This window comes from Crocodylus porosus, unplaced genomic scaffold (genome assembly GCF_001723895.1).
Source record: "Crocodylus porosus isolate Cpor-Errol unplaced genomic scaffold, CroPor_comp1, whole genome shotgun sequence".
In the NCBI taxonomy this organism is placed as follows: domain Eukaryota; kingdom Metazoa; phylum Chordata; order Crocodylia; family Crocodylidae; genus Crocodylus; species Crocodylus porosus.
This window is the reverse complement of record NW_017728906.1, coordinates 86,253,434-86,268,713: the sequence shown is the minus strand read 5'-3', so window position 1 is coordinate 86,268,713 and position 15,280 is coordinate 86,253,434. Positions and strand designations below refer to the sequence as shown.

Below are 15,280 nucleotides of genomic sequence, written 5' to 3'. Positions count from 1 at the left end.
GGAGCCCTGGAGATGGAGCAGCCCGAGATCTAGTGTTAATTCCCCTACCACTCTCTAGCTGCATGCTGGGTCTCGCTGCTCTCTGACTCGGGCTGATTCTCCCACGGCTCCCTGACTCAGCAGGGAGCCAGAAAGCAGCTAGGGAATCAGCATGGAGCCAGAGAGCAGCAGGACCCAGCATGCAGCTAGAGTGATAAAAGAATCAGTTCTGGGTCTTGCTGCTCTTTGGCTCTGGGCCGATTTACCTCCCTGTTCCCTGGCTCTGCAATGATTCCCCTGCCACTCTCTGACTGTGCACTGGATCCTGCACTGCTCCCTGATGGGCCAGGGACCCAGCACAGAACCACCTGGGAGTGCAGTGTGAGGCAGAAGGGTGTGGTGGGGGGCAAGCAAAGGTTGTGGGGCAAGCAGGCAGGAGCAGGCAGGAGGGAGGAGTATGTGTATGCAGGGGAGACAAAGTGTGGGCTGGGGGGTAAGCACAGGGTTGAAAAGGGCAGCAAATGGCATGGCAACAAGATGCAGGGGGAGAAGAGTCCAGGGCCAGGCTGCCTGCACCCTGCCACTTGCCTCCCCACTGCTTGTCCTCCTGTTGCTAGGGGAAGGATGAATTTAAGACAACCCTCCAATAATTAGATTCTTCATATGGAAAAGTATGAGAAATTCATCATTTTCCATGTATAGAATCTAATTCTGGGGGCAGGGGTCATCTTAAATTCAAAGTCATCTTGGATTGGGTACATACGGTGTATCTAAACACAAAAGAGCTACAAAAATGAGCATCAGACCAGTACAACTAGCACTATCTGACTCATGCACTTGAGGGTACCAGAAGAATAATGGCTTCTAAATACAAAAGGAGCATTGGATGAATGAACTCAGTGGACAGTTCTACAAGAACAGAACCTCTAGTTTGTACAACATTTAGTAGTCCTGTTTTCAGAAAACATTTTATTTGATAGCCGAGTCTGATTTCCTCTTCAGTACTGTAACACCACAGCTGTAAATAGCTACTAAAGCCCCACAAAGAAAGAAACCCCTCGTTCCTAGTCTGAGCTAATCCAAGCAAATAAATTAACAACCCTGTATCTGTATTCCATATAATGACATGTCTCATGACTGTTCTTGTGGAATGTGAGGTCAGCAAAATATCTTGCAAATTTTTCTTAATTGGCAGCTCATTTGCATTCTCAGGGTAGTAGCCAAAGAATGAGTGGACATGAAGATACATCTGCCCTCTGACTCCTAGATATAGTCTCTCCAGCTCATGGTTGTATCACATTTGCAAGGCAATGTAAGAAAGCTTCAACTGCTGCTGTTCAACTCTATCTTTTTTTTGGATAAAGAGGATTTTAACCTCCAGGCCTACCAAGCCATCAACTTCAATCAATACTATTTCTTTTTGTAAAATGTGTAAAGATGAAAGGCCCAGCACTAAGACTCTAAGATTAATTTACCTCCAATGGAGACTTGCTTGTAAATTATTGGTTAGTATGGATGTTCTCATTTGTAATTCTTGCATGCTGGTCAGATTCAGTCTTTCTGCCTTCCCTCCAATATGCTAGTCATTAGCTTGACTATTTTTAAATCTGGAACAGACACTGCATCCTTTCAGACATCTGAGATTATACTTACTGCTCCTCTTCTTAATACTTTCATTTGTCAGTAAAAGCAGTAGCAGAGATTTAATGGTTTTTTTGAACACTTTTATTCAAGAACCACAGCCCTCCTGCTAGTTTCATCTTTCAACACACAGGGCTCTTGGAAACAGTTACTTAATGTAGCATACTTTGCTCAATGTCACTCCAGTTGGGAGAGTATTTCTTGGCTGACTTCAGCACTCCAGTTCTAAAAATCCTCTGTGTGAAATGGAAATAGGGCTAGATTCTTCACAAAGCTATCTGTGCTATTCATCATGGACAGGAGTGAAAATGGAGAAGAAATGCCACTTAAACAGCTGAAGGGAGAAAGTGGAGACTGTAGTACATATTTCCTTTCTTCCTATCCACAGAAGTTTCTCCATCCTTACAACAGGCATACCTGTGTTCTCTACATAGCTGTTTTCCTGTAGAAAGCAAGAGAAACCTGTCTAATGGTAATTCTTCTCTGTGTATTAGCCACTTTTGTAGCTGTAATCAATAACAGACACAGATAATTGAATTTAGACAGCTAACCAACCACCTGACCTATGAAATCTGCACTACAAAGCAGGTAGTTTATTATGTTCTCAAGTCAACAGTTTACTCCACAATTGGTTGTAGGAACAAAACTGTAGCTGCAAAAATAAATACCTTCTTTCTGAAATGGAGTTGTAAGGGTCTGACTGATGTTAGCATAACTCCTGTTACTACTATTTTGTTCCTTTGTGTAAGGACACAGTACTTTATTTTTCTGAGAAAATGGAAGAACATCAACACACAAAATTAACCTGAGGGAGGTCACAGTTGCAATTATTATTGTTTTTCTATTATCTCATGCCTGTGGCTAATAAGAGGGGGGAGGGGGGAAGAGTAAGTGAGGTACGTCTAACAGCATTGCGTAGGGTGGCACACTTCTGTTCTGGCACCATACCACAGAGCTATTGCCAACCCAAGCAAAAAGTTCAGAGCTGGCAAAATAGACAATGCAATACCTTGCAAATAAAACCTTAATAGGAACATAAGAAATGCCATACCGGATTTGACAGCAGGTTCATTTAACCCAATGTTCTGTATCTCACAGTGACATGGAACTTATGTTAAGGGGGAGAATATGTGATGAGGGCCTATTCAGACTCCTCTGTCTCCTGCCCCTCTTTCCTTACAGATTCCAGGATTTAGAGGCCTAGGACGTCTTAATTAAAAGGTTCCACCCACATCTATGAAGTTTAATACTCTTATAACCTTTGGAATCCTTTCTGGGGCTCTGAAATATATGTCACTTGGCTCAGTCTAGCACAGGGGTGTCCAACCTTTTTGAATGTGGGGCCGGATCATGAACTTTTTAATCACCCAGTGAGCCGGCGAGCCATATTCAAAGACCTCACAGGAAGCGGTATCACATCAGAAAGTGATGTCACATGACCTTTGACACCAGTGAAGTTCCAGGAAGTGACAATGAAATGGGTCTGGAAATGTGGTTTAAAATCCAAAATAAAAACAACATAAAAGCAACAATGAAATAATAGTCAATACTTGACTAAAATAAACACTTTCGTTTCTACTCACTTCTCAATGAATGAAAAAAACATAATGTAGGCTTGCCCTGGTGTAGCAAAACCTCCAGTTTTTCTTTTTTTTTATTGCATTTGCTCCCCTTCCCAACCATTTCTGACTTTTTCTCTTCCTCTCTATTCCCTATAGATAAGTATAAGTAAACTAAGATGTAGGATAAGCTTTAAACATTTTTATTTTGGTAGCAATTTTTTGGTTTTGGTTTTGGATATCCACTGTTTTATATTGTATTATTATTAGGTTTGTATTCTTTTTTACTGTTGTATATTGTCTTATTATCATTTTTGTATTCATTTTTATTGTTTCATATGGATATTGTATGGTTTAGGCCTGTGTTTGTAAGTGAACAAAAGTCATGTCAAGTTTCCATTTTATATGTCAAGTCTCCATCTTGTGTCCTCTGCCCGGGCATCCCCTGTGTCGCAATTGTATGAGTCACGTATCCCTCCCATGTAAATTGGTTCCCGGATGAATGACCGTGATTGGGAATGATTGAAATACAATGGTAGCAGGCCTCTACTGAATGGCCTGTTAAGTCTGGGCCATCACCTCACATTGATTCATCCAGGAACCATGGACCTCACCCAGGAACAGAGACAAGACCAACATTTGAAAGACAAAAGACCCTGCAGAACCAGCAAATCTCTCCATCTGGACCAGCACCATGTTACATCACCTATCCACCCAGAGGCCCTGCAGGCAACCCCCCTCTGGACAACACCTACTGGACAAGGACCCCTTTCTAGCCTGGATAGGTAGATATTACCTGCATACCTCCTCCTACAATTTGGACACTCTCTCTCTTTCTGTCTCTTTCTCTCTCCTCCTGGATTTCAGTGGACTTTAGCCCCTGCATCAAGCCTCTCTAACCCCTGCTGCCATCGTGTGTGTGTGTGCGTGTGTGTGTGTGTGTGTGTGGGTGCAAGGGAACCAATAAGACACTGTGTCACCATCTCCACTGTTCAGTAAAACCACTGTCATTTACAACCCTGAGCTGGGTCATGTTTTACTGAATCCCAGTCCCTTCCCTATCTTAATTTCCAGCCTTGTTCTCTCTCTCTCTCTCAGCTCCAGCCCCTTCCCCCCTCCCCGCTAGTTTCCCACCTCCTCCCAATTCCATCTCCCTTTTTCTGCCACCTCTCAGCCTCTCCTTGCTTTCATGCTGTCCCTGCTGCTTTTCAGCCTCCCGTGCCGTCTACTTTTCCCTGTGACTTTCTGCTGCCTTTTTCTGCTTTCCCACTGCCCTGCTGCTTTTCAGTCCCTCCTGCCACTTTTCCTGTGATTTTCTGCTGTTTTCAGGCTTCCCTGGCACCTTCTGTAGTCATCCCTACCCCCACCCCCGCAGCTTCCCAGCTCCTTGTGGCTGTCCTGCAGTTTTCTCCAGCAGCTGGAGCCTTTCTCCAGCTCCCAGCACCTACTGTTACTCCCTGCAACTTCTCTAGCTGCCCCAGAACCATCCTCTGGCTCCCCACACCCAGAGCCCCTCTTTAACACCCACACTTTCCCTTAGTTCCATTTTTCCCTCTCCCTACCTAGCTCTTCAGCTCCCCCGTAGCTCTGGCTCCAGTCCCAGCCTCTGTGCCAGCATTGCTTCCCTGTTATGCAGGCTTTGGGCATTGTCTTTTAATCAATTAACCTAAAGTTACCCCAAGCCTCAGTTCTTCAGCCCAGGCCCCTGTAGTCTACCGGTTCTAATCCCAGTCCTGGTAACTTTAACTCCCTACACTTCTACTTCCTTACCTTAACCTTTCCCCAGGTATCCCAAGTATACCAAGCACATACATACATACACATCACAACACCCAACTTAGGAACTCACCTGTATGTATGTGTAAGTGGGTGGTATGTGTGTAAATTAGTGAATACACACACACACATATATATATGTATATATAGATACCATTGTGTGTGTGTGGTATATAAATTAGTAATCCAAGTATGCATATTGGATGTGCAGGTGTTGGTAACTGGTAACTGATCCTGTCTAAATTTGCTGTGTGTAGCATGTATAGGCTTAAACTGGTGATAGGTGTGCATGAACCTAGACTAGTTATTTTGAATGTGTGTATCTGAGTTGCTAGTGTGAGGTGTGTGTGTGTGTGTATATTTATAGCGTAAGTTGCTAGTGTGAGTGGCATTGTGTGCATGATATACAAATTAGTGATCTGTGTCTAACTTCTGGGGTGTATAGTGTATGTGCTTGAATTGGTAATAGGTATGCATGTGGGTAGGCTGGTTTGAACGTGTATGTGCCTGACCTGGTAGTATGTGTGTGTATGCACCTAATTGAATTGTGAGTTTGTATATGTGCAACAACATGCCCTCCTGTCTAACAGTGCAATATTGAGATCCTGAGCATTGGCCTGACCCCTCAGGGCAACACTGGGACACCTGGGTGTACAGCACCAGGTGGAGGAAGCCGTGGAGGAGCAGCCGGCTGTTGGCCTCCAGCAGCAGCAGTGAGGAGGAGGAGGAGGAGAAGCAGTGCCTCAGGACGCTGCCCGGCGCCATCTGGGACAAGGAGCCCAGTCTTCACACACAGCCACATGTGCGCAGCCTGCCTCCCTCCTAGCCCCCGGCTCCCATGGAGGAGGAGGAGGAAGGCACGAGTGTGACTTTGTGCTTCCTTCTCATGAGTGCATGCACACGTGTGGCACCCCCCTGCGGGCTCCTCACCATCCCACCCAGGGATGTGGCCCTGCTGACAGCCAGGCAGCCATGTTTTACGCTCACACATTCATCCCCGCACTGGACCATGCCGCCCCACCCTGCGTCGCCCTTTCCCCGCCGATGCAATGCGGACCACCCCCAGCATGGGGCTTAAAGGAGCCACGTGATGGGTGTGGAGGAGGTGAGGGGGCACCTTGGCCTGGGCCCTGGGACCTGCCTGGTGTGAGCTCACCCGCTCCGGCCTCCATGGCTGTGTTCAGGGGAGCTGAGAGAGGGGCCCCGCTCCCCCCAAGGAGAGGGTCAGTAGTCACTGGGCAGCCAATTGCCTCGTAGTCCATGTTCGCTGGTCACCTACTATGGGGCTGGGGGAGGGACAAGGGGTGGGAATGAAAGCAAACAGTGTTTACTTTTGTTTCTTGTCACAGCACCTTGGGCCTCAGAAAACGGCTTGGCGGGCCGCATGGCAGCCCCCAGGCCATATGTTGGGCAAGCCAGGTCTAGCACATGTCCACTAAGGGATGTTATACAAGTGAACTGCATGTCAGCATCTCCAAACTAAGGTTGGGCTGGACAGATTAGAACTGGGAGCCATAACAGGTGCTCAGGTAGCCTCTTAAGCCTTTTGGCTTGAGCTCTGTGGGACCCAGGTTGAGAATCTTGTGGGCTGCCCCAGTCATTCCATGCCCTGTTCAGGCAGCATGCTATGTGCTGAAAAATTTAAGTGAAACTGCATCAGTTTCCCATATATGAGAAGAAAATGCTGTGTGATCTGCCTCATGATGAGAGAGTAATGCTTTGTGCCCAATTAACAAGAGAGAAAGGGAGAAAATTCTGTCTCTTGACATTCACAATAGCAATAATAATGGCTTTCAGATGTCTGATAGGATTCTGCAATAAAAGGCCAATTAATTGTAGAGATACTTTCAACACTCATTCATCAAAACCAGTGCAGAGGTAATGGAAAAGACACACCGATGGCAGACAGTATCTTCCTGTGTTTTGCACAGTGCCAAGATCAATGGGGCTGAAATCCTGGCTGGGACCTGCTGCTACTATGTTAATAGAACACTGACCCACAATGGCAAAACTTCCATTGACTTGAGTAGGGGCAAGATTTCACCCTTATTCGGATATTACTTGGATATTCAGAGATTTTGTAATAGTGTTTGTGCTCTCATAATCTTATGAATGTTATCATCAGACTGGGATGGATTCATCACAAGTGTAATATGAGCAACCAAACATGATTTCACCCAGTATTTCTAGTTAAATTATCAGGAAGACACAGGTAATTCTTCCTGCCATTAGAAAACCTCCAAAAGCAATCTGAAAGGTGAGGGGATCTGTTCACTGAGGCTACTTGAGATGTACTGTATTCATACTTGCATTATTTATTTGAAGGGCTATATATAAGTATACCTGCACACTGTACGTAATATGTTTTGTGAAGCAGAATGTGTCAAAAAGATGAGTCCCAGAACGAAAGAGGCTTGAGTCTAAAAGTTCAAACTGGTTTCGTAAAGAACAAACACAAATTAGCATGTGGTCTTTTCAGGCTTAAGGATTCACAGGTGAACTTCACCAGTGTTGTGAAAGTGATGAGAAAAGGGCTTTGGTGAATGTTACCTGTGATATGCTTCCAAGCTGGAGAGGTGGCATAGATTTAGGGAAAAAATGAGAACGGCAAAGTTGGTTAAAGTATATGGTATGATACAGGGTAAGAAAGAGTAGGGAAGAGATGGTAAGCCAATGCAGAGGTGGGTAGAGACTTAATACCAAGAACTGGTAACTCAGACTTCAGGCAAAAAGGGAGTGACATGGGGAGGCACGGTGAAAGCACTGATGATTTAACTGGCTCCTTTCACTGGAGCTGTCCATTCTGAAGACACAGTATATAAGGTACTCTAAAAAGATGTTCTAAGCTGGAAGATTCTTTTCCATTTCATTCCTCTACCCCAATATTGAGATCTCTTAACATTTCTTCCTTCCTTTTTGCAACTGACAGATACCTGGAATAACTCCCAAACCAACTGAATCTGTTTTTTCAAACCCAGAATTCTTTGACTGTGAAAATAAACTTACAACCACCCATTCTCACAGCTGCAAAATCTGAAAATGTTCTGCACTGCACAGAGGCTGGCTTACTTGTATACTGGAATCCTGAACCAAGCAGAGCTGTTCCTGTATTTTTTGGAGTTCTTCTTGCTGCCACCGAATGTTGGCTTGCAGGATCCGTGTTCGCTGCTCCAGCTGATCCTTGATGGTCTGGAACATGCTAAATTGTGCCGAGAACTTCAAAAGACAAAATAAACAGCCATGTCTTTTTCCCATCATTACAGCAAGGGCTGAGCTCTACACTGTTTCATTCTACAGACAGGACTTGGTTTCTTGATTGCAAAAATATAGTTTGTCTAATGCTATTTTGAAATATCATAATATCTAGACACTAAGGAATCTTCTTTATTTTCCATCTCAGGAGTATCTTGTTCAAATGTTAGATTTTGCAAACATTTTTTGTCAGATGTTAGACTGATGATCATTGCTGTTATTGTTATTTAATTATTTATCAGAATGCAGTATTTGGATGGTGTATCACTGCACAGAAAAAGCCTTAATCAGATGTGGAATTAGTGTAATACTGGATAAACAGGCAATACTAGTTTTGCTGCATCACCAGCCAAAGTTATCTCCATCCCACAAAAGTTAAGTATAGAAACACTTAGTGGGAAGCGGGTATATATCCCAAATGAATTATGGTAATAGTAATATTACCAAAGTAGAAATAACAGTGCTACAACAGTTTTTTTTCTGCTGATTGTTTCATACTACAGTGTGATTTCCAGCTACACTGTTTAGGAATATATTCAATACTGAGATGTCAAACTGGTAGTCAAAGATATTTAAAATTGTTACTATATTATTTTCAAACACAACATAAATTAATAGATCTTATGAACTTAGTAGGAGGGAGGCAGTTCTAAATAATTGTACAAAATAGACATCACTGTAATAAAATTTAAAAAGAAAGTATAAGAGTATAGGGTAGTTAGCTAACAAAATATGGATTCACATTCTGGAGAACATTTAACAGGTAGCATTTAAACTCAGTAACTTTTCCATACTTAGCATATTTCACACTTCTATCAATCATGCAAGAGAGCCAAGGGGTATCTTTTGATTTCCAGTGTTCAGTCAAACATAACCTTGCTTTAAAAAATAGTGGGTTAGTTTCCTAGCTTTTTAAATAGATACATGCCACAAGGCAAAATAATGAAAGGGATCAGATTTCTATGAAATCACTGGGGTTCCACTTGCTCACACCATGCATTTCACTTCTTAAATAGCACAACTAATGACAGTAGTGAGAGGGGCAGATTGGGATTGGTTAAATTGTACAGTGTACCAGATTTCTGTGGAGTGAGGTTGAAACAACAGCTGGTCTGGTAGATTCAGGTTTTATGCCTAGAACCTCTTTGCTTTACGGTAGTCCCCTGTGTGAAGGAAAGTACCTCCTTCTCTACGTTTCCTGCAGCTAGTACCATATTTACTCAATTCCAAGATGAGATTCCCCCCTCTCTCATTTAACACGGGGGAAAAAAGCCCCTCACCTTGTAATTGAGTATGAGGCAGCAGGTAGGAAGTCAGACAGATGCTGCAGCTCAGGCTTTAGCCCCAGTCCTGCATTGGGGTTCGTGTTGCAGCTGCTGATGCCCTCCACTGCATCTGAACCCCTTGCCCAAGGCTGCAGATGGGGATGTGCAGGCACAAAAGGGGTGGGGGTGGTAAGTAGGTGAGGGGAGAGTCAACAGCAAGGGGCAAGCTGCCTGTCCTCCCACTTGCCACCTGAGTGCTCTCCCTACTGCCTGCCCCCCCACCTGCTGTACTGCCTGCCCCTTACTGCCCTGTCTACTGCCTGCCCCCTATTGCCTGATCTCCCTACCACGGCTTTCCCCATTACAGTGTGGGGCTGGGGGAGGAAGAATTTAAGCAATCCTCCAATAATTAGATTCTATACAAGGAAAATTATACCAAATGTATACAATTTCCATGGACAGATTCTAATTATTGGGAGGGTCTTCTTAAATTCAGGGTCATCTTCGTTTTGGGTAAATACAGTATTTGAAGTATCCATTAAAACTTTCTTAGAGTGAGGAAGATCATTTTTCTTTATAGCTACATGTATGGCTTTACTGTTTAAGAAGAATTCTTTGCTCAAGGGATCCTTTCCTCTTCTCATATTCATTTAGTATGTTCTGCACTGAACTGAGTTATCAGTCCTGAAAAGATCAGAGATAAGATTATGTAGGTGTCACAGTTCCCCATTCTGTGAGAGCACCCTAGGTGCATACTGGCATAAGCAGGAACTGCCAAGACCCTCCAGGATCCGTCCCTATGTGTTAAAAGAAGGCATGAAAATAACGAAACACGAATTACAGTAACTGGAGTATCTTTACTACAGTGCTGATGCCCAGAAGGTTTTTGCTTTTAAACAACAGCCCTACCTTATACAGCCCAGCAATTTCCCACAGTTTGAAAATAGTCTCACAAGTCCCTGGAGGGAAGTTTAAGTTTGTATGACTTCTAATTGGTACAGGACATAGGAGGCAGGGCCAGGGATAACTCTTTTTCTGTTCCAAAAGTGAAATATTAACCTATTTATATTAACCTTCAGCCATTTGGCAAAGAATATAAGTGACTCCGAAGGGGCACCAACTTCTTTTTTCAAGGTTGACCCAGTGTTTTTCTGGGCCCCTTGGTGCCCTGCCATGAAGACTGGAATTGTACTATTCGGAAACTACAACTAATCTTGGCTTCGATATGGCTCTGTGAAGGTGGTATAAGCAGGGTACTTAGCCTGCTGCCTCTGGCAGGGGGATTTGCTCCTTAAGCAGCTCTTCAGCTACTCTTTCCAACTCACATATACTCTTTAATCCACAAACATATAGGCAAATAAACAAACCATAAATCAAACCATGATGTCTTGTCACAAGCACTCAGAGGGGAACCCCTCTGAATCTGGACCTCAGCAGAGCAGCCTCACCCTTCGCTGTACAAAGCTGTTTTATTCACAGTTAGCTCCTCCTTTCCAAACTGTTTCTTCACAGTCTCCCTCTGCTCTCCTCTCTGGAACTTTTCAGGCTCTCAGCGGGCATGTCTACATGAGACATTTATTGCACAGTAGACTAATTAGCTGCACAGTAAACATTGTGCACCTAACCATGCACCCTAATTACGCCAGAGTAAATTGATTTACTCTTATAGAGACAAGTACTATCCTGCTGCAAAGTAAAAAACTCCAGAGCAGTGCATGTATAGATGCTGCCCAGCTGGCTGAGGCATGAAGGTCCTTCAGTGTGGGGGCTGCCTGCCAGCTAGTCCTGCAATGAAGCACCCGTGTGTCCCTGCCAGCCCCTCCATAACACCCTGAGCTGGGGAGAGAAGCCCCGGTCTGGCAGGCTGACCCCCAGAACCACGTGCCAGCTGGACTGGCTCTGACCTGGCTCAACATGCTATGATCCCAGGTGCACATGTAGACACTAGATAATCACTGCAGCTTATTGCAGTGCATCAGTATACACGTGTAAACATGCCCAGTGAGTCACTCCCTTAATAGCAGCTTCCCTGCAGCTGCAGCTACTCAACGTGACTGGCTATCTCCTCTTAAGGGGAGAGATGCCCCTATTATAGATGGGTTCTGTAAAATAACTCTTGGGAACTGAAAAACACCTCTAATTCCTTCAAAGAGAACTTCTTGATCCAAAAATTTTGACAGAAAAATAATGTTAGGTAAATGGTTCCTTTTAACTCAGAAGTCCTCAAACCATGGATCACTGGCAACATGTTGCTTACAACTTCTAATGTTGTTCACAGCCATAGGAAACCAAAATGTTAAAAGTGATGATAAGGGAGAAAAAAGTGGGACACTACATGCACCGTGTTACTTGCTCAGTGCTGCCTATGTACAAATCAAGGCTGGGAAGTGGTGGCCTAATCAATCTATCCAATTTGCTTTTAAACTGCTTTGGGAACAGAGCCTAATTTTCCTCCAATATTTTTACTAAAAAAATAGTTGTTATGTTGGGGGATTAGTTTGAAATTTGAATTTGTTGTGCAAAGTCAAAAGCAGAAGAGTTTGCTTCTGGTTTCAAATAATTATTCAAAATTATTTTTAAAGAGCATGATCTCAAGTTCAGACAAACTGACTGATGATACCATATTTACTCAATTCCAAGACGAGGTTTCCCCCCCATTTAAAATGGCAAAAAAAGCCACTTGCCCTGGAATCAAGTATGAAGCACTGAGGGGGCTGGCAGCTTCCACGGCTTCAGCCCCAATCCCAGGTCAGGACCAGAGTTGCTGCAGATGCTGCCTGCACTCCCCGCCACTTCTGCACCCGTTGTTTCTCCCCCATACAGCCTTGGGCCCCTGTCCCCACTCTCCCATCTCCCTCTCTAACCCCCTTCCTCCTGTTCCTCTCCTTGCAGCCTCTGCTCCCCCATTCCTCTCCCTCCATTACCCTTGCTATAGCAGGCTGTATTCCAACTCCAACTTGAAGCATGGAGCATGGGCCCAGCCTGGCCCTGTAGCAGCAGTCCTGCTGAGGCCATGCTCCATGCTGCAGTGCAAATGGAGCCTGCTGGCACCAGAGCAAAAGAAAGTGGGGGGAAGGGAGGGGAGGGGCAGGAGAGAGCAGAGCAGGGGTGGTGGGGGGAGGGCAGAAGCAGTGTAAGGGGGAAGATGGGAGTAAGGAGGGAGGAGGGGGGCGATGGGAGTGGGGGCCTGAGGCTGCTGGGGTTGGCAGGCACGATGTGGGGGATAAGTTGATGGGGAGCAAGTTGCCTGCCCCCCACCTGCTCCTATTGAATCCTCCACCACCTGCTCTCTACTGCCTGCTGAGGACCCCTACCTCTGCTTTCCCTGCTGCAACGGGGGAGGGGGATGAATTTAAGACAACCCCCAATAATTAGACTGTATATGTGGAATTTGAATGAGAACAAATGTATACTTCTTCCATGTACAGATGGGGAGGAGGGTATCTTAAATTCAGTGTTGTCTTGGATATGGGTAAATATGGTATTTTCTTCTTTGTTTTACATTTCATGTGGCTTTTTATGCTAGCACATGAACAAGTGAGCTTGTCTGCAAAAAGGAATCAGCTAAGAAAAAAAATTAGCATCACTTGTTTTTGTTTGTTTGGCTGGTTTTATTTTCTCCACTCCTGTGACTCAGCTGCATTACACGCTAACCATGCCACCTCACAGAAAAGCTCCAGAAAAAACCTCCTATTGTTTTTGTCACAGGAAGGGATAGCAGTAGTGGACCTGCGCCTTGACATATTTGCCTGAGGTTGAGCAGCTACTCAACTAGCAATGAAAAAAGTTCTAATTGGTCAATAAATTATAGAGCTCAACTTAAGATATTCCAAAGTAAACACTTCATAATCTTCACCCTGTCATCAGCAGTTGATTATAACATTTCCAAGTTTCTGCAGTATATTGAGAAAAATGAAAACCACAGAAGTACCAGCTTTCCAGACACTAATATAACCTCAAATACTGCCATCCATGAAATCTCACAGATTTTCTTCTCCTAGTTGCAGAGGATCATCAGTTTTTTCAGTATTTGGTTTCTTAAAATGGAAATACAGTAACATTTTCATTGTGTTTTAGGGGAATTTTTTTAGCATGAATAAAACACACCAACTCATTTTTTAATGGAGAGAATTTTGATATTAAGCTGGACATTTGCATTCCAACTACTGGTTACAATTGTGCTTTAAGGTTTATTTAAAAAAAAACCCTGGATAATAAGCCATTCAGAACTTAAAACTTAGCATGAGACAAAAATGTTTGTTTGAAATAAATCCCAAAGGGTAAAATATAGCGATCCCAAGCCTCATTTACGTGGTTCTGGCAATGTAAAAGGCACCTTAAAGTTGGTGTAAATTTCATCTAGTAAATAGTGTAAAAGAGAACCAGACATATCAGGTTTTGCGCCTTGAGCAGCAGTATAACTTTTTGAAACAGCTACACAATAAAAGATTCTAGGAATGCAAGAAGACAAAGTACTACCAACTCTTAGTAAACACCCTGGCATCCTTAGGGCAGAGTAGTAGATTATTACAGGCAATCAAATTCAAAAGCCATGAGTTTATGTCCCACTTCTTAAACTACTGATAAATAATCAACTAGCAAGTTAAGAACATTTTTTATTCTGGAAAGCATGTGTGCATGGATTTTGTTGTTCATTCATTTAATGCTGATACAAACAAAGGACAAATTATGGTCTTTTTAAATAATTGATTTTCTCCCCCTAGGCTGACATGCTCATTATTTTGGGGGTGAGGCACAAAAAAGAATTGATAATTTATGAAAACTGCCCCGTTCTGTGGAGAATTACTACCCTTTTCCAGAGATAGCTTTTGTATAGGGTTAATGTGACAGCAACCTCAACTAAAAGGTAGTGGTGCTTTATTTACAGGTCTTAGAATTACTAATAAAGGGAAAAAAATCCTGCCTCTTGAACTTTTCCAGAGGTATTGTTGTGATCAACTGAGCCTAGCTGTCAGTGAAAGGGATGAGTATGATATCAGAACTGAGATAGTTTGGAACTGGTCTTTCAATTTAATCAGAATTCAAAAGGACTGCCTATAGCAGCTCAACTGGATTCTACTCTGAACCGAAGGATGGAACACAACTGGGAAACCAGTACCTTTTGTTTCAGTGTGGATGGCAGGGTAGGTAGGTCTGGTGGGAAGTAAGTCAGACAGCATGTCTCCAGGTTCATTTCTGAAGGAGGAGGATATATGATAGGGGTGGACAATTATTTGGGCTGGAGGGCCACTTAAGGAGTTTTGGTGAGCTGTTGGGGTGAGGAAATTAATCCTAACTAGCCTGCTGACCACCACCAGGAGTCTGGGGAGGAAGGGCTGCACCCCATGCTGCTCTGCTCTGTCACAGCTGGAGGCAGGCTGGGTAGCATGCAGACTTCTCTGTGCCCACATGCTGTTGGCACTACACAGTCCTGCATGGGATGGGGCACAATACAGTGTGTTAAGTAGCTGCCCTGCCTCCCTGTTGTTTCATAGTTTCATAGTAGCTAGGGGCAGGAGGGACCTGATCAGATCATCTAGCCTGATCCTCTGCCACAAGCAGGAATGAATGCTGGGTTCACAAGACCCCAGACAGGTGATCATCTAACCTCTTTTTGAATTTGCCTAAGGTAGAAGCAAGGACCACTTTCCTAGGAAAGTTGGTTCCAGATTCTGGCCACCCTAACTGTAAAATATTGCCTTCCGATCTCTAACCTAAACCTATTCTCCATCAGCTTATTACCATTGTTCCTCGTCACCCCAGGTGGTGCTGGGGAGAATAGGGCTCTTCCTATTTCCTGATGATCTC

At 44.0% G+C, this 15,280-nt stretch overlaps 1 protein-coding gene across 2 annotated transcripts in view; it reads right to left on the bottom strand.

Annotated features, from left to right (window-relative positions):
* Positions 1-15,280, bottom strand: part of NPAS2 (neuronal PAS domain protein 2) — an 83,489-nt gene that overhangs the window by 14,119 nt on the left and 54,090 nt on the right. For both annotated transcript variants that reach the window (XM_019529519.1, XM_019529520.1), the window contains one exon: positions 8,025-8,171. In XM_019529519.1, the coding sequence (XP_019385064.1) occupies positions 8,025-8,171 (147 nt within the window). The remainder of the gene's footprint in view (positions 1-8,024; positions 8,172-15,280) is intronic.